Source organism: Protopterus annectens, chromosome 12.part0 (genome assembly GCF_019279795.1).
Source record: "Protopterus annectens isolate FY-2018-M chromosome 12.part0, PAN1.0, whole genome shotgun sequence".
NCBI lineage: Eukaryota > Metazoa > Chordata > Ceratodontiformes > Protopteridae > Protopterus > Protopterus annectens.
In genome coordinates, this window is record NC_056746.1 from 588,796,866 (window position 1) to 588,816,648 (window position 19,783).

The 19,783-nt window shown below is 44.9% G+C and overlaps 1 protein-coding gene across 1 annotated transcript in view; it reads left to right on the plus strand.

The window, feature by feature from the left end:
• LOC122816730 overlaps positions 1 to 19,783 on the plus strand; it is a 2,226,031-nt gene that overhangs the window by 1,215,257 nt on the left and 990,991 nt on the right. Inside the window, exon 13 of the mRNA XM_044089722.1 lies at positions 13,834 to 14,036. Within this exon, the coding sequence (XP_043945657.1) occupies positions 13,834 to 14,036 (203 nt within the window). The remainder of the gene's footprint in view (positions 1 to 13,833; positions 14,037 to 19,783) is intronic.

A 19,783-nucleotide genomic window follows, 5' to 3' on the forward strand; every position in this document is an offset into this window, starting at 1 on the left:
AGGGAGTTCCTTGGGGTGCTGGGATTCATGGCTTCAGCTATTCCCATGGTACCAATGGCAAATCTCCACATGAGGAAATTCCAGTGGTTCCTCACATCAGTGTGGACTCAGCATTCTCACCCACTAGAATACAGAGCCCCCCTCCTTCCTTAACTAAAGAGGGAGCTGCTATGGTGGATCCAACAGATAGGCCTAAATCCAGGACTTCCCCTTCATCCTCTCACCTCAGTCCTAGAACTCTAAAAAGATGCATCAGACGTGGCCTGGGGAACAGCCTTGGGCAAATTTGCAGTTCTGGAAATTTGGTTTCCCCTCCCAAAATACAGAATGCATCAGCATCATGGAAATGCGAGCATTGTTACTAGTTCTACAAAAATTTCACCCTCTTCTTTGCCAACGCCCTCTACAACTGTTCACAGACAACTTGACAGCCCTCTGATATGTGAACAACTGGGGTGGGAGAGGACCAAACTTTCTCCTTTGCAGGTTGGTTCTTTTGGTATGGGAATTTCTTGCCCAATACCACATGACTATTCAGACATTGTACATTCCCTCCAACCAGAGTCTCGTAGCAGACTCCCTGCGCAGGTCCCTGACTCAGTCTCATGAATGGATGCTTCACAGGGATGTGTTCCTGGACTTAGTCCACCAATGGGGTATTCCTCAAATAGATTTATTTGTGCCCCCCACCCCGAACAGACAATTTCCAAAAGTTTGTGCCAGAGTCCCAAGTCCTATGGTTTGGAAGATGGACACCCTCTCCTTTTCTTGAAAGGGGAATGCTTCTGTGTGTATTCCCTCCCTTTCCTCTTAATACCAAAGATCCTGCTAAAAATTCAACTGAACCAGCCAAACATTTTGCTGGTGACTCCCTTTTAGCCAAGACAGCATTGGTGCGCCTTCCTCCTACATTAAGGGCCATCACCACAAGTTACACCACAGAGTGGACCTTCTCGCACAGAACAAAGAATCCCTGATACACCCACACCTGTGAAAGCTGCAGCTGACACTGTGGGTGATAGGTGTCTGAAGGGATCAAACATTTAGGAGCCAGAAAACCCAATACCAGAAAATCTTGTTTCCAAGTGGAAAAGATGTTCACTCCGGTGTCTCTAACAACCAAGACTCACTGACTGTGAGAAATTCTAGTAGTTCTGTCTTACTTGTCTGAATTGCTCTCTGCTGACTTGGCTTATTCTTCTGTCAAAGCACACATTCAGCTATTTCTGCTCGTCTGCCTCTATCTCCCCCTTTAGCATGCAGATTTGAGGTGAAATAATTCCTTAAGGGCATCTTTCACATTAGGCCTCCCAGGAAACCTATTTCTCCTCCTCGGGACCTTAATTTTGTTCTAGAAAAATTGACCCTGACCCCTTTTGAGCCTGCACCTTCAGCCTCCCTCAAACATAGCTCTTGTAAAACTGTTTTAGTAGTAAGGTCTTAACTTCAGCAAGAAGGGTGTCGGACATACAAGCCCTTATGGCAATACCCTCTTGGCCTTTCATAAGGACAGGGTATCCTTGGAAACAAATTCTTCTTTTATGACAAAAGTGATTAATGAGCTATCCCTTAACCAGATCATTCAATTACCTACTTACCTTCCCTTCTCCCCAAAACCACAGTAAGGAAAGTACTGTACTCCTTAGATGTACATAAACAACTTGGCTTTAATCTTGTCCAGGTAAAACCTATCAGGAAATCTGATTAGCTGTTTGTGAACGTTTCATCCCAGGGCTCTGCATTTACCTGTTTCCAAGCAGACTGTTTCTTCTTGGATTTCAAAGAGTATTTGCCTTTGTTGCACACACTATGGAAAGAGCTCATCTTCACCTGTGAAGGCTCACTCTACCAGGGCTGTGGCTTCCTCTACGGCATTTTTCAAGGACTTAGATATTAGCACAAACTGGATGGTGTCTCCAGATCCAGATGTGGATTTGCTAAAGCCATTTTACATGGTTTCATTGAGAGCTCCTCTGCTCCTCCCTTACTTCTTGAGCTTTGGCACTTTCTCTCAAGTTAAAAATACTGCAGCAAGTGAATAAAAGGACGTAGAATAGTTGTGTAAAATCTTACCAGATGTGCTTCTCTTCACTGCTGCAGTATTCTATCCCACCCTCCTTCTCCCCGGTCTATTATTTGGCTTGGCTATACTGACCTTTCATATCCTTAGTCTGGCATTCAGTTCTGAGGATGTTATGTGCAAACATCGCTTTTATGTCGTACATCTGCCTGCAACCTGTGTGTGACACCCCACATACCTTACAGTAGTGTAAGACTTTTGTATACTGGCCGATGTCTGTTCGCCTTCAGGAGAAAAATCCCTCAGAATACTGCAGCAGTGAAGAGAAGGACATCTATGATTATGATAAGATATTCTTTCTTTACTAACGCATGTCAGCCCAAATAAGAATCACCCAAGCATGCAAGAGATACCTTTCGTGGTGGATTTGATCAGATCAGGTTCTACAAGGCCATCCTTTCATTCTTCGTCAGCCCAAGGACATAGTAGCCATGGACGCAACTCAGATTGGGGGGCCCTTCTTGGGGAAAACAGTCCAAGGCACTTGGTCGCCAGAAGAGGCCAACATGCATGGAAATGGGAACAGTGCTCTTAACATTGCAGGCCTTCCAAGACTCTTTCCCTTTCGGGACAGTTGCGATTCAGGCAGGCAATGTCAGTAGTCCTGTACTTCAACAAACAAGGAGGAACCAGGTCTTACTCCTTGTGTCGAGATGCCTTCAGTGTGTCTCTATGGCGTGATCTCACCCAACCGTTTTCTGATAGTGCACATTTTGGGGAAGTCCAGTGTGATAGAAGACAAATTGAGCAGGTCCAGTTTACTACCTCATGAGTGGTCTCTCAACATCAAGGTGTTAGAAATTATTTTTCACCAGTGGGGCCAGCCTTGCTGTGATCTCTTTGCATCTCCCCTAAATAACAAGTGCAACAGCTTCTTTGCCCTAATCCCCTCACAGGGCGAATAACCAAGGGATGCTGTACTACATGATTGGCCCTCTGGACTCCTCTGTGCATATCCTCCAACTCCCTTGATCCCCAAATTTCTGCAGAAAGCTCTGGTTGAAGAGCAAGGTTTTCCTCATTGCACCTTACTGGCTTCGACAGATTTGATTCCCCTTTCTTTGGCCTCATCTAATTTTACCCACCTTGGATTCTGGATCAGATTTCAGACAACCTGTCTCACCCAGCAGGCATGATTCACCCAGATATCTCAAACCTAAAGCTGACAGTATGGTTTCTCCACTTTAATACCTAGACGACCAATACTGTCATCCCTTGACCATCATATACTTTTATCTTTCCGTAAAGCTTTTGCAAGAGAACTTTACAAAAGTAAATTTAAGAGGTTTGTTTTTTTGGGAATGTTGGGCACATGTTGACCCCCTTTTCAGCCCCTGTACAAACTGTCCTTGATTTTTCAGCAACAGTTTTCAATGAAGGAGCTAGCTCCTCAGCCATTAGAGTTCAGTTAGCAGCCATCTCTAATTTTCACATTGGATTTGAGAAATACACCCTTGCTTCATCTAAATTTTGTAAGGCCTTCTTGAGAAGTACCCCTCTTTTGAGGCCTCCTTATAAAGAACCAACCCCCCCCCCCACTCCAATGGGACTTAAACAGGCCTTGGTTCATTCTCCTTTTGAACCAGCCACAAAATATGATGTAAAAGTTTCTGTCCTGGAAAACTATCTATCTGATGTTGTTAATCTTCGTTCATTCCTTACTGATGGGTTATCTGTTCCGTCCTCGGAACCGAGCCAGCCAATGTCAGCGTCAGCCAAAAACTCTCTTGCCTAGGTCCTACCTAGAATGTTCTGCTCCCTGTTACCTCAGATCTCGTTTGCCGTGGTGCTGAACAGCCATGTCAAGCCACTGTCTCAGCCAAGTGTCTTATTTTTTGACAGTTTGTATATATATTATTACTCTAAATTTTTTTCTCAAAAGTTTATTCTAATATTTTCCTATCGTGCACTTTAGACTCTCTTCCTTTAGTCTTTTCCATTTATTACCTTCTTTTCTTACCTTGTGGCAATTCTCCATTACCATCGCTGATAATCCTTCCTTTTCTCTCTTTAGCCTTTTCTTGGGTAGCCATTATTCTTCCTTTTTCTACTGTGCTGCTTCTCCACACCAGTTATGTCGAATAAGAAAACTTCCATTGGTTTCAAGCAGTGCAAGGATTGCGGCCGTACGTTACCGCTTTCCGATGGCCATGACTTATGTGTCTACTGTCTTAATGTCTCCCACTTGACTGTAGATCCGCCATGTGAAATTTGTAAAAACGTCTCTACCAGGACTCTCAACGAGAGGAAGAATAAGTTAATTTTGAAAGGTTTCTTCAAATCTCCTTCCTCTGAGGCTATTTCTGGGTCAGAGGGCTCACCCCCTCCTGTTAAACCCCGCAAAAGGCATTCTTCCTCTTCTTCATCAAAGTCGCTCCCTTCTTCTCCCTCTGGAGATCGTAGGGAGTTGACTCGCAAGAAGGTGAAATTGATTACTACTCAGGCGCTGCCACCTGTAACCCTGTCGGCTCCAGGCTCGGCACCGATGTTCTTCGTGTTTCACTGTTGCAGTCATAACTGTAGGGTATTCCTGCCGGCAGGCAGGCCGAGGTCGGCCAGAATCCCAAAGTCTGGGTCCGGCGTCAGCTGTTCCAGCAAGTACCCTGACGTCAGAGCGCAGAGGTACAAAGCTGACAGCCGACGCCATCTTCTCCAGTCTTTCTTGCCGTGCGGTGGAAAGCAGCTCGCAAGTCATTGGTTGGCGCATTCAGAACAACATGCTTTGATTGACTTCGGTCTGAAGTTTTCAACTTCTCTTCTCAAGCTAAGTACCCCGTTGGGGAAACTTTTTTCTTGCTCCTCCGATGTCAGAAAAAGTTAATAATTGTATATTGTGTGGAAAGCAAATACCTCATAAAGATTTCCACTCTTACTGTCTACCTTGCTTAGGCCCTGACCACGACATTTCTTGCTGTCGGTTCTGTGCCAGGTTTAATTCGCGCACTATCAAGCGTAGATACGATTGGGCCTTGAACTATTTCAGTAGACTATTTAATTATAGGATGTCGTTGGATACTTTACCGACAACTGGAATTCATAAGAAACGCAAGGACAAGGATAGGCCTCTGAGGTCCAAACAGGATTCTTCGCAGCCGGAGCCAGCATCGGGTTCGGCAGTCGTCAGTGAGGCGCTTTTGCAGCCCCTGTCGTCCGCCACTTCTGAACAGATGGCCGACATGGACTCCCATGGGAAGCCATCTAGGCCTAATATTTTATCTGCTGCAGGACCTTCGGACGTCGCTCCTTCAGATGGGTTCGGAACCGCTGTGCAGGTACCGGCTTCTGAGGGAGTTTTCAGGCCTTCACATATAACTATTTCAACAAAGGCAAAGACAAAAACTCCTGTAAAACCAAGAGTTTCCCCTCAAGCTGCTTCGGATTCAGCTCCCAAGTCCCAGAAGCAATTACTACGGATGGCTGAGGATTTACTTACAATGATTAGGGGTTCTAAACCTCCGCCTGAAAAAAGGCCTAGACAGGATTTACCTTATGATTCCTCTGATCAGGCTTCTGTGTCTTCTGTCTTCCTCTGACCAGGATTACTCTTTTCCTCCTTATGAGGATTCGGATGCAGAGGACTCTATTCCCTCTGCTTCTCCCCCTGAGGATTTCTCTTTTGGGGAAATCTTACATGAGATGAGAGAGCATTTTCATTGGGAAGGTCAGGATTATTCTGCCTCCAAGAAGAGGCTCCGAGAATTTCTCCTTCTCCCACAACACAGACCTTTGGCTATCCCTCCTGTACTTAATATTGTGGATGATGCTTTCTCTGAAGCTAACTTGAATCCTGATTCCTTGCCGCCTGCTCCTTCTAAGCCTGATAGATTTTACAGAGTCCCTGATTCCCATCAATTCTTTTTTAAGAAGCCTTCTGCAGCTCCTGAAACTATTTCTCAGGGTTCTAAAGCTGCTAAGGCCGCTTCTTCTAAAAATCCTATGCCCTCTGAAAAGGATTCTTGTGCCTTGGATAGGTGGGGCAAAAAGGTTTATACTTCTACTCTTTCTATTAGAGCTTTAAATTGCCAGTTTCATATGTTTAAGTATCAGCAATTTCTTTTGTCTGTTTTAAAGCAAAGGATTTCTACCTTTCCTGCATGTGCAGAGGACAAGGAATTACAGGATGTTTTGCATGCAACTGAACAAGTTAGCAAACATAGTTTACATTGTGGTTTTGATGCCTTGGAAGCTTCTTTCAGGGCCGCAGCCTCTGGTACTGTTATTTGGAGACATGCTTGGCTTCGGGAGCAGAATTTACCTGAGCAGGTTAAGGCGAAACTGTTAGATGCCCCTGTTCAACATGATGTTTTATTTGGATCCAAGGCTGAGGAAGTTATTAAAAAGATGGAGGAAAAAGCAAAATCTATGCAGACTGTCAAAGATTTCTTACAAGTTCAGCCTCCTAGATTTTCTAGAAATTGGCCCTCCAAAAATTGGTCCTTTCCCACTTCTGACGGGCCTCAAAGGGGAAGATATAGATGGTCTAGAGGCCGGACGCAGACGCAGGCCTCTTATAGGTCCAGACAGTAGACTGCTTCTTCACCCAGAAGGGGAGAAGACAGACCTCAGTCACAAAGGAAGCAGACCCAATGACTCCCTCTGTTGGGCTACAGGTCCTTCTTGCCTGGAAGCTCCTCTCGGAGGAAAACTATCTCTTTTTTACCAAAATTGGACGCATATAACCCAGGACAAATGGGTTTTGGATGTGATTTTAAAAGGCTACAAATTCCACTTTCATACTCTGCCAAGGTCTTACGGTTGGCCAGATCTGCCAAAACATCAATGGTCAGAGGCCTTAAATCAGGTGGACGCTTTATTGGCCATGAGAGCCATAGAACCTGTTCCATACCCAGAGATGGGAAAGGGGTTTTATTCAAGACTATTCCTGGTTCCAAGAAAACAGAACACATGGAGACCTATTCTGGACCTCTCAGTATTAAATACTTTTCTGGAAATTCCAAAATTCAAGATGCTTACCCTGCAACAACTTCTTCCCATACTCTCCCAGGATGCTTGGATGGTGACATTGGACCTGAAGGAGGCCTACTTACACATTCCCATCAGACAGGAATGCAGAAAATACCTCAGATTCAAGGCAGGCTCGAGACACTTTCAATTCTCTGCACTGCCCTTTGGCTTATTTACTGCGCCCAGAGTCTTTACCAAGTGCCTGGCTCCAGTAGTTGCTTATTGCAGACTCCAAGGGATACAAATTTACCCCTATCTGGACGACTGCCTGATCCAGGCGGACAGCAAGGATCTTTTACTTCAGCATCTACAGTTTGTTCAGCGTCTCTTCCTACTACTGGGATTTTCAGTGAACACAAAAAAGTCACATTTGATCCCTTCTCAACAAATGATCTTTTTGGGTGCTCTTCTAAACACAAGCTTGCAAAAGGCCTTCCTGACCCCAGAAAAGCAAGCACATCTGGCATCAATTTTCAAAACCTTGGCTACTTTGACTCAGCTCAATGCAAGGAAATTCCTGCAGGCTTTGGGCTACATGGCTTCTTGCATGCTGTTGATTCCAAATGCAAGGCTTCATATGAGAAAACTTCAATGGTACCTAAAGAGTGTATGGTCTCAGCATTACCACAGCCTGGATACAATGATACCTCTGATTCCCTGCCTCCAAAAAGAGTTCCTTTGGTGGTCCAGGACTTGCGCTTTAAACGAAGGAAACTCCTTTTGTCTGCCTCAGCCTTTTCAGGTCATGACCACAGACGCTTCGGATTACGCTTGGGGAGCTCATTTTCTAAACAACTGCCAGCAAGGCTCTTGGTCAAAGAAACATCTCCACTGGCACATCAACCTGAAGGAAATGTTGGCAGTCCAACATGCTCTGCTAGCCTTCCAGAAACTTTTGCAACCAGGACATCATCTGATTCGTACAGACAATACCACAGTCATGTGGTACATAAACAAGCAGGGGGGCTCCCACTCTTACCCCCTTTGCAGACTAGCCATGAGTCTATGGGACACAGCTCTATCTCTGAATCTGCATCTTCAAGTTCAGTTCATTCTAGGAAAACAAAATTTCTTAGCAGACAGCCTAAGCAGAAATCTTCTGGATCCCCATGAATGGATGCTGGATCCCAGCTTATTCAACAGGATTACAACAGTTTGGGGTTGTCCACAGATAGATCTGTTTGTATCTCATCTCAATCATCAGTTGGCTCTATTTTGCACCAGGTCCTTCCACAAAACAGCATGGAAAGTGGATGCCCTGTCTTTCACTTGGAGGAATCTTTCGGGATATGCCTTCCCTCCTCTTCCTCTTCTGCCTCGGGTGCTACTGAAAATAAAACAAGACAGACCCAAGACTATCATCCTGATGGCTCCAAATTGGCCTCGACAGATTTGGTATCCAACCTTAAGACACCTGTTCTTGGAACCTCCATGGATTCTACCTCTCTGAACTTTTGCTTAAAGGCCTCTCCTTCTCTTCCATCAAAATTCATGCTTCTGCTATCTCGGCTCATTTCAACACAGATCCCCTCATTTTCTCTCATCAGCTGGTGAGACAATTCTTGAGAGGGGCCAATAATTTAAGACCTCCCAGAACACCTCCTGTTCCTGCGTGGGATCTTAATTATGTTTTGGAGAAGCTTACTTTACCTCCCTTTGAGCCTGCTGCTGCTTCAGATATCAAGTTCTTACCCTGGAAAACAGCTATTTTATTAGCATTGACTTCTGCTAGAAGGGTGTCAGAGTTGCAAGCTCTCATGGCTGTGGAACCATACCTTATTTTCCACCAAGACAGAGTGGCCTTAAGGACCAATCCTACATTTATGCCTAAGGTGATTTCTAAGGTGGCTTTAAATCAGACTATTCACCTTCCTACTTTCTTTCCAAATCCTCAAAATAAAGGGGAAAGGATTTTACAGTCATTGGACGTACACAGACAACTACGATTTTACCTGGACAAAACTAAAGATTTCAGGAAGTCTGATCAGTTGCTTATCTCTTATGCCTCCAATTCTTTAGGCAAGGCTATTTCAAAACAAACTATTTCCAAATGGATTGCTCATGGAATACGGTTTTGTTACTCTCATTCTGGGAAACCGATTCTAGGCACTGTTAGAAGTCATTCTGCTAGAGCAGCAGCCACTTCAGCAGCTTTTCTCAGAGGAGTTCCTACCAAGGACATTTTGGAAGCTGCTACTTGGAGTTCAGTGCATACTTTTTCAAAGCACTACAATCTCCCTTTGTATTCTAAGTCTAGGGCAGGTTTTGCCTCTGCTGTCTTGCAGGGTCTTCTGGCTGCCCCTTCTTCTGCATAACCTCCACCCTCCTTCACAGCTTTGGGATTCCACCCTACAGTTATGACTGCAACAGTGAAACACGAAGAACATAGTACAGTTGTGTACACCTACCATAAATGTAGATGTTCGAGTGTCTTCACTGTTGCAGTCGGGGTTTCCCTCCCACCATCCCCTCTTATTTTTCTGTTTGTCTATCTCCTCTTCCTTTGTGGTGTATTTGTGTTCCCTTTGGGACACCTACTGGATTTTTTGAGGAGCTTCTGACATCTGGGGCAAGAAAGGCTGGAGAAGATGGCGTCGGCTGTCAGCTTTGTACCTCTGCGCTCTGACGTCAGGGTACTTGCTGGAACAGCCGACCCCGGACCCAGACTTTGGGATTCTGGCCGACCTTGGGCTGCCTGCCGGCAGGAACACCCTACAGTTATGACTGAAACAGTGAAGACACTCGAACATCTACATTTATGGTAGGTGTACACAACTGTACTTTCCAAATGATCCTGACTACAGCCATGTCTCCTTTATCAATATCAGCACCGGAGTTCCCGGTGCAGACATCTATGGTTCCGACAGTTCTGTCACAACCCCTAATGGCACCGTCAATACAGGTTCAGTCCCCTTCAGCACCATTGGTACATTCACCTTCGGCTCCAAGAATGACTCTTGTGTACTCCACGGTGCAGAGTTTTCGGCAAAGACATGTACTTCGGTACAGTTCTTCTCGGCACCATCCTTATTGCCAGTGCAGACACTTTCCACTATGGCACCATACCCTTCGGAGCAGACCTTTGCCTTTACAGTGCGGACACCTTCAACTACTACAGTGCTGACATCTTTGGTGCAGATCTTTTCCACACTGTTTTCTTCAGTGCAGACTCCTTTGGCTCCGAGCTCTGCACCTATTGAATTAGCAAGGACCAAATATTGCCTTCACTGGATCCTTTTGAAAGCAGTCAGTATAGTTCTTTCCTAGAAAGGCCAGAATCACCATCAGCCTTCTCCATGAGGTCAACCAAGAGTCTTTCTGAACAGTATGTGTTGTGGCTTGTTGACTTGTTGCTTGTGGCCCGAGGTCTCTCTCAACTGTCGAAGTCCACGTTCCCTCATTCAGGTGAGCATATTTTGCCTCAAACCCCAACGTATACTCTTCCTTCGAGTTCCACTCAAGTTTTGAAGCCTGTTACTCTAACAGCTTCCCTCCCTCCAATTCCAATAGTAGACCTCACTTTGGAACCAGAGTCGTCCTTGTGGCCTTCGGTGCATTGGGTTCTTCTCAGGCCAGTGGCTGTGCCATTAGGGAGGGCATTCCTGGCTCCATGCCAATTTTTTCAATGGCACCTTCCAGGGATGCTCTCTCTCTCTCTCTCTCTCTTTTACGGTTCATGGTCCTCTTGAAACTCCTGGTCTGGGAGCGGGCTCATCGGGCAGGGTGTGACCCCGGTTCCGAGGTTGTCATGCTTAGTGCTGGGCTCCCATCCCTCCTTGGGCGGGCCAGCCTTCTAGGCTATGGAGGGGGGCACGTGCCTCCGCTGGCAAAGCTCATTTGTCAGAGTCCTGTACCCCCTCTGCGCCACAACTGCCACAAGCTTCCACTCCTGTACACCGAGCACAAGAGCCTCAGGTCTGTCCTCCTCAGGAGACCCTCTCTTTGCAGTCTTCCCCAGAGCCTCCCACTGAGGAAGCACCCCACAAAGCATCGTGTAAGAGGAAGCACATGGACTCCACTGAGGAGTCATTGACTGAAGATACAGATTTTCATGCTGGGGAAGGGTTCCCACGGTCACCCTCTGCTGAGGTGTCCTTTGGTGACATCCTCGAGATCCTTAGAGGGGTGACTGGAAGCCCTCTAATCCTTCCTTTGAGGAATCTGTATTCATGCAGGCTTTTCGTGCCCGGCCCCCTACCTCCTAGGTCAACCCCGCCTGCCGATGAGCTCGGCCAGCTCATCGTGCAGCATGCATGGAAGGCTCCTGATATGGAAGCGATACCTAAGAGGCCAGACAAAATATTATCCCCACCCCCCCCTGTGGAGCACCCCCACTGGTCACATGGTCTTGCTATGGTTGTGGCAGCTGCTCCTAAGAAGGATTTGGCAGAAGAGAGCTAAACTGTCCATTTGCCCAACAAGGAGTCTTGGGCTATTGACATTAGGAAAGCTGTGTTTGGTTCATCGACCTTCGCCATAAGGTCTTTAAAATATTTGGCACAATTTACCAGGCTTTAGCAAGATCTTATCAACCAGCTCTCTGAGACGTTGGCAGGAGCTGTTTCTGATGAAGTCCGTGATAATGTGGCTTCTCAGATAGCCACCCTAGAGTCCATTTCCAACTCTTCCATGTGTCTTATTTCTCATGCAATGGAAGGGACAGCTAGAACGGCAGGCACAGGTATAATCGCCAGACGACATGCTTGGATGTGCCTTTGTGACTTTGCGGATTCCTTTAAGGCTTCCTTCATGAATGTCCCCATAGAGGCCGCTTCTTTGTTTAGCCCTAAAGTCAAGGATAAGCTGGCATGGTGTGAGCAAGATGGCAAGACCTTATCTGCCTTTGGTGTCAGACATTCCACTCCTCAGCGATCCTATTCCAGAAATCAGAGGAGCGAAAAGATCTGGCACAAGAAATAGAGTAATATTACGAGCCAATCTTTCTTTACTTCCTAAGGTGGTGTCAAAATCTAACATCAACCAGTCCACTAATCTGCTAGTCTTCTTTCCTAAATTTGCAAACAAATGCGAATATATGTTACACTTATTGGATGTTCAGACAGTTTTTTCTTGCATAGAACAAAAGAAATTGGAAAGGCGGATCAATTGTTTGTCACCCTTGCGGGTTCTAAGTTGGGTAAATCAGTTGCCAAGGTAACCTTAGTCAGATGGTTGACAGATTGCATATCATTTGTCTACAACAATTTGGGCCTGTCCTTACCAAAACCTTTGAGAGCCCATTCAACTAAGTCCATGGCAACTTCTTCAGTGTTTCTATCTAGGACTTCCATGGACCACATGTGCAGCTGCAACTTGAGCCAATCCCCATATTTTTATTATTATTTTTATTACCCATTACAAACTGGATCTGGTCTAGAGGGGAAGAGCAGCCTTTGGCTCAGCTGTGCTCAGGAGTATTCTTCCTTAGATTTCCCTGAGTTTTTAGGAAGCTGGGGACTCCCCCCTCCCACCAACCCCCAGCCTGTTTTTAACAATTGATTTCTGGAAGAATGAGAACTTATAAGGATACCATTTTTCCTTATGTTGAGCTGCATATAATGATTTCTTCTACCAGGGTTATCATGATAATATTTCTTATATTATGTTAACCAGCAAACAAGATCTGAGGTATGTTAGGGGTTGGTGCATTATTGGTAAGGCGGGAGCTTGAGAGCTGTTTAGTTCCACAAGCTAAAATAACCATTTTCCTTGTGTTGAGCTGCATATAATGGTTTCTTCTACCAGGGATATCATGATATTTCTTGTATTATGTTAACCAGCAAACAAGATCTGTGGTATGTTAGGGGTTGGTGCATTACTGGTAAGGCAGGAGCTTGAGAGTTTTTTAGTTCCACAAGCTAAAATAATGGCCGACTCAGATCCAAACCCTAACTGCTGAGGAAGAATGAAAATGGAGAACACAGATGGAACATTATGGTGGGTACATAACTTCTTTTTCTAGCAACTTTCTAAGTTTATAAGAGCAATAATTAAAATGTATCCCGATTTGTGGGCCTTTGTGTCTTCATTATTTTTGGTTTTGTTCAGATTCCTTGCCATAAGCGGTTGAGAAGTATGGTTTCCACTGAACCTGTTAAAAAGAATAGGGGAAGTTCCCTGCCAATGGCCTGGCCAAATTTCCCCTAGTAATATAAATACCACCTCAGGTCTCCACTGTAGAGAGGCTTCTAGTCTAGTGGGATTAACCCGACCAACTAATTATGAATATAAATAAAGTACTCCTCAGTTTAAAGAATAGATTAAAGCAAATACTGTGTCCCATGGATGCCGGTACTGAGAATTCAGCCATTTTCAAAGCAAGCATTTCAGAACACTGGGTATTAGAAAGTAGGTATGAAAATGGGCAAACTAAGCTTGTTCAGATGGTCCTTATGTAGTGTCAGAATCTATGAATTCCCATGTTAGTACCTGAAGGGAAATCACACTGTTTTATGTATTTGTAGGTTATGAGAGTAGCTCTTTGAATTCTGTTCTTTAGTAATTGAACATATTAGATGGCACAACATCAAAGCTTAGTTTCTATAACAATACGTCAGTTCAGGACATGGTAAAGGCATTTATCATGATGTAAACTATCGTAGTCAAAATGGTGTTACTCATGAAAGTACTTTTTCTCCCACCATATACAGTATTGTAGTATAGCTTTTAAATGAAACTTAGTCATACATGCTTATATGTAAAGGTAATTTTGCATGTTGCTACAGATATGAAGAGAAACGAACAGTGGAAAATTAAGTCGGTAATTCTTGTGAATTCTCTTTATTTAGATTAAGAAATTTTAGAGACAGAATTCCTTTCTACTTGTGTGCACTCGGTGACTTGAGGGGCGGAACAGAGGCTATGACTGCATTTAATAACATTGCTTGCTGTACTGCCTGCCGCTTGACAGCTGAAGAATTTTGTGACTTTTTAAAGATGGCAAGAACTGGAGCCAGCTTTACTAAAACTGGAGAATGGACTGTAGTTGGTGGTAAGCGTTTAGAATACTGTTTCCTTGTCACAGTGATGGAAATGGCTTTAGTGAGTTGCTATTTTGATGTCATAGCATGTTTTTAATGTTGGAAATATATGATGTGAAGTTGTTCCATCTCATATTCATTCTCACTGATGGGTTCAGCTCTGACTCGGCCAGGTCCTAAAGCTCGAGGTCTTGAAACATACTCCCTATCCTGTGATGCAGTAGTGCTTCTCTCAGATCTCATTTGCCATGGCAACAGATCGGGTGTTCGTCGAACAGCTCTGGCTAGTATTGTGAAGACATTTTTGAAAATTTTCTCTGTAAAAATTTTTTCTTAGTGTTAGTTATTAGATTAGACTTAGATACTTGAGACATTGTTGTCATTCTTAATAGTTATATTTAGTTTAAAGTGCATTTTTCTCTGTGTTTGAGGCCATTTATTTCTGGGCCTGTTTATATATCCTCGAGACTAGTTAATTAAAAACAGCTTTGCTCCCTATCCTTTCTGCTTTAACTAGTAAGCCTGTTTTTTTATTAGGGCAGTAGTAGTTCTATTGGGTACCTGACGAATCTTCAAACGCTCAAAACTTAGAACGTTACATGGTTGAGACCAAACGTCCGAAATTTGAATGTTCGAAGATAGACTTTCAACGGCACCGTACGGTGCAGATAAGGAGAATTTCCCTTTTTTGCACTGAAGTGCGTTCTTGGAGTTGGTATATTTAAGTAGGGGGGGTGTGGGGGGCACAGCTGTTAAAGTGTCTTTTTTCTTTTTTTTACTTTTTTTATTTGATGTTAAAACATTTGGTCTCGACCATGTAATGTTCAACATTTTGGATGTTCGAACATTTAACATAGACCAGTTCTATTTATACTGTTAGTTGAACTTGTATATTATTCAGCCCTGTGGTTTTGTTAGGGTTGTATAATTGTTGTACTTTGAATAGCAATGTGTGTTTCCTATAGTTACTATCGTAGTTTAGAGTTAGACCCTGTTTTATTGGGGCTATTTTTGCTATATTTGCTGCTGTTACTATAGACTGTGTGCTGTGGTGTTATACATTTATATTTGATTGTTAGAGCTCTAAAATTTTCTTCTTTGAGGCTATTTCTTCTGATGAGTGTTTTGCCATATCTGAAAAGGTTAACTCTGGTTTCAAGAAATGTTTGAAATGTGGACAAAAGATGTCTGTCACAGCTGGGCACGCAAACTATGTTTATTGTTTAGGTGAGCTTCACCTTCAAGAAAATTGTGCCATCTGTCACTCTTTTAGTTCTTGTGTTCTTCATGAACGCAAGAGTAAACTAATGGCAAGAGGTCTATTAAAATCTTCCTTTCAAGAAGCCTTGGAAAAGGACAAACCCACTAAGTCTTCAAAAACCTTATCTTCCAGCTCGTCTTCGGAGTTGGAGCCGAAAAAGGACTCATCGACTTCTAAATCTAGCAAGAATGTCACCTCCGCTCCTAAGCCTATGGAACTGGAGGTTATTGTTGTCAGTAGGACCCCAGCATCGGAGAGAATATCTCCCACTTTAAAATCTCCAATCTTGCAGTCAGAGACCTCATCTATTGCTTCCCGGTCCTCAAGACTATCTGATAAGGATGTGGATCGAGTGGTGTAGAGACTTTTGCAGTCACAAGTGTTAGCAAAAATTCTGTCAGGTTTGACCCTTAGAGCTTCAGAACCGACTCAGACCCAACCCATTTCTTCAGTTCCTCCGATTCGACCCGAAGTTTCGGAGCCGGAGTATTCGGAACCGATGATTGTGGAACCACCAGAGCCAACACCCCTGGGGCTTTCGGTTCCGATTACTCTGACCTCTTTGGTACCTACCTTAGAGTCTAGGAGCCGACACTCGCCGGTTGGGTCCGGAGAGGATAGTCGTACCAATCTTTCGGTGCCAACTCTACCTTTCGAGGGCTCAGTTCGGGTGAGTTCGGCACCTACCTCGAGCTCGGAGCCCACGGCTTCAGTGCCACAGAGACTGCCTGTTTCTACGGATCCAGGCGTCTCTTCGGATCAGAGCTGTGGGGCTTTCGATGCTATGAGGAGAGTGTTGTCCTCTTGGGCATCCATATCATCGGTACCAGCAGTCTCCTCCCCTAAAGTCCCTGTGTCTGCCTCTGCTTCACTGATCCCTCAAAAGCATAGAGGCCCAGAGTTTCAGGTCCCCCCATCGGGTGAGCCCTGCTCTTCCGGGACCCATCGGGTGAGCCCTGCTTTTCCGGGACCTCCCAGAAGCTCCCACTGAGGTGGTTCCCAGGAAGAGAATTTGCAAGAGGAAGCATCTGGATTCCCCACAGGAATCCATCACTTCAGATACTGACTTAGATGAGTCAGAAGGGTCTCCACAGTCCCCCTCTGACGATCTCTCTTTTGGTGATATCTTAGAAATACTAAAACAGAGGGGTGGTTGGAATCCGCTTAACCTTACTGATGATGAGTCAGTACTCCTGAAGGCTTTCGGGTCTCAACCCTCCACCTCTTGGGTGACTCCGCCTTTTGATAAGTTGATGGACCTTCTCTCTTGAAAGGTGTGGAAATCCCCGGATACCATAGAACCAGTCCCTCGGAGGCCTAATAAATTTATAACATCACCCCAGGACAAGGCTTTCCTTACCAAAGCAGTACCTGTTGATGCTATGGTGGTGGTGGCAGCCACCAGAAAGGAATTATCGGAGACCTCCACATCTGTTCATCCTCCTAATAGAGATTCTAGGATCATGGATAGATACGGAAAGCTTGTGTTTAGTTCAGCGGCCTTTACTCTTCGATCTCTGAACTACCTCACACATTTTACCAGACTACAGAGATCTCCTTAAGGAGTTGGGAGATGCTCTGCAGGACGTGGTAGCTACGGGGGTCTCAGACAAGGTAACCTCCCAGCTTGCTACCCTAAATTCTCTTATAAACTCTTCCATGCGGTCTGATTTCATATGCAGCTGATGGAACGAGTAGGGCAGCGTGTACAGGAATTGCTCTTAGGAAACAGTCCTGGATGCGCTTATGTTCCTTTGCGGAGTTCTACAAGTCATCCTTTGTAAACACCCCCTTTGATGGTTCATCACTTTTTGGACTGAAAGTGAAGGAAACGCTTACCAGGTGTGAGCAAGATGGAAAGACTTTGTCTGCCGTAGGAGTCTGTTTTTCTACCCCTACTAGATCTTATCCTAAAGGTCGGAATAGTGGGAAAATGTGGTTCTGCAAAGCCCAAGGAGCTTTCTTTGGCACATGTGTTGAAACCCCCTCTAGAGACAGAGGAGGGGGCAATAATGGGAGACGCCATCCATGGTGCAGAGGGGGCCTGCAAAATCAAGGTGACAGGGATCAGTTCTTTGGAAAGCCCTACCAGCGATCCTCAAAAGAGGGCCGTCTGTCCATCTCTGGAGGCAGTTGGGGGACGCTTATCTTTGTACCCAGACACCTGGCTAAAAATCACAAAAGGTCGTTGGGTACAAAGCATAATATCCGGAGTATACACCATTCCCTTTGCTTACCCCTCCACCCCCTGTCAAAAAAATCCCAGACGTTCCACCCAATCACAGGGAACAGGCAACCATAGAGATTACAAGGTTGCTAGAAAAAAAAGAGTCATCCAACCAGTCCCAGCAGATCAGAGAGGATCCGGAACTTACTCAAGGTTCTTTTTAGTTGCAAAGAAAATGGGACTGGAGACCAATTGAACAAATCTGTCAAAAAAAAACAAAGGTTTGGATGATCACGCTGCAGTCTATACTTCCTTTTCTAGGAAAAGATGATTGGATGTGCTCAGTAGATCTCCAGGATGCGTACTACCATATAAAGATGGCCAGACCATCCAGGGATCATCTGTGCTTTTGGCTGGGAGCCAGTCACTTTCAGTTTCGAGCTCTGCCCTACAGCCCCCAAAGTGTTCACCAAATACATGGCAGTAGTCACGGCTCACCTGAGACGGTTAGGATTCCAGGTGTTTCCATATTTAGATGACTGGCTGCTCACCACCACAACTAAGCATCAACTCATACAAGCAAAGGGAGACAACCTTAGATCTTTTCAGTCGATTGGGGATTACTGTAAACTGGGACAAATCTGCTTTACAGCCATCTAGAGTACCGTCTTTATAGGAGCAGCTCTCGATACAGTTTCCCTGACCATAAAACTTCCAATGGAAAGAATGATGAGCCTTTGACAACAAGTTCTGGACCTCATCCCCAAACAGAGAGCCCCAGTTTCAGTAGTGCTCAAATTACTAGGGACCATGGCTGCAGCCATCATTACCATTCCATGAGGCAGAATGCACATGCGGATACTGCAATGGCTGTTTTTTCACACAATGGTTTTATCAGGAACTTCCAACGTCTCACCACATTATAATAAAGTCATGCAAGAGGGATCTTCTTTGGTGGCTGACTTCTCCTGAAGTGACAATAGGACGTTGCTTTGTTCTACTAACCCTGGTTGCCACTGTGACCACGGACGCCTCCCTGATAGGGAGGGGGGGGGCATTTTCAGGGAAGGACAGCAAAAGGCACATGGGAGAATCACGAGGCTGATCAGCATATCAGTGTCCTAGAAATGAGAGCGGTACTTCTAGCGTTGCAGTCCTTTTCAAAACTTCCTACGTGTAAGGACTATTGCAGTACAGATGGACAACATGTTAGTGGTCTGGTACATAAACAGGGAGGAACCAGGTCATACCCCTTATGTCTAGAGGCCTTGAGAGTATGGCACTTGGCAATATCCACCCAGCGCTTTCTGATAGCAATGCACGTTTCGGCGAGGTCCAATGTGATAGCGGACAAGTTGAGCAGAGCAGTACTGTCTCCTCACGAGAAGAAGTAGCGGAAAGAATATTCTGCAGATGGGGCCAGCCTTGCTGCGACCTCTTTGTAACCCCCACCAACACCAAATGCAGAACTACTTTGCCCTGATCCCCAACTAGAGTGATGCCCCAAGGGATGCACTTGTACACAGTTGGCCCCGGGACTTCTTTATGCTTTCCCCCCCCCGTTTCCTCTGATACCCAAATTCCTACAGAAAGCCAGCACTCTGGGAAGGACCATTATTTTAATGGCCCCTTACTGGCCTCGTCAAATTTGCTTCCCCTTTCTGGAAGCCTTATCTACTGGAAGAACCATGGATTCTGGACCCAGTTTCATATCTGATGCATTCATCAGGGGTTCTTCATCCTGCAATTCATACCCTAAAGTTAACAACTTGGCTGCTCCAGTTCCATGAATAGCCAGGTTCCACAATTTATCACCTGCAGCACAGAACATCCTAATTTCTTCTCATGAATCTTCTACTAGGAAACTATACCTTAGCAAGTGGAAAAGATTTTCCATATGGGCGTCATAATAATGTTGACCAGCATATGGCTTCAATTTCTTCCATTCTAGAGTTTCTGACTAAACTGTTTCATGAAGGAGTGGCTGCGGCAACCCTTAGGGTTCAATTGGCAGCAATCTCTAATCTTCATATTGGTGATCAACAGACTCCCAGCATGTCACACAGGCTTTCTAAACCATTCCTTAAGGGTACTGTTCACTTGAGACCACCTATTAGAACCGCAGCTGCTCCATGGAATCTCAGTTTTGTACTCTCATGGATCCACCTTTTGAACCTGCATCATCCTGTGATTTGAAATACCTATCATGGAAGGCCATTTTCCTAGTAGCTATTACTTCCGCTCAAAGAATTTCGGAATACATGCCTTGTCCATCAAAGCCCCATACTTGATTTTTCAGAACGACAGAGTAACACAGAACAAATCCTTCA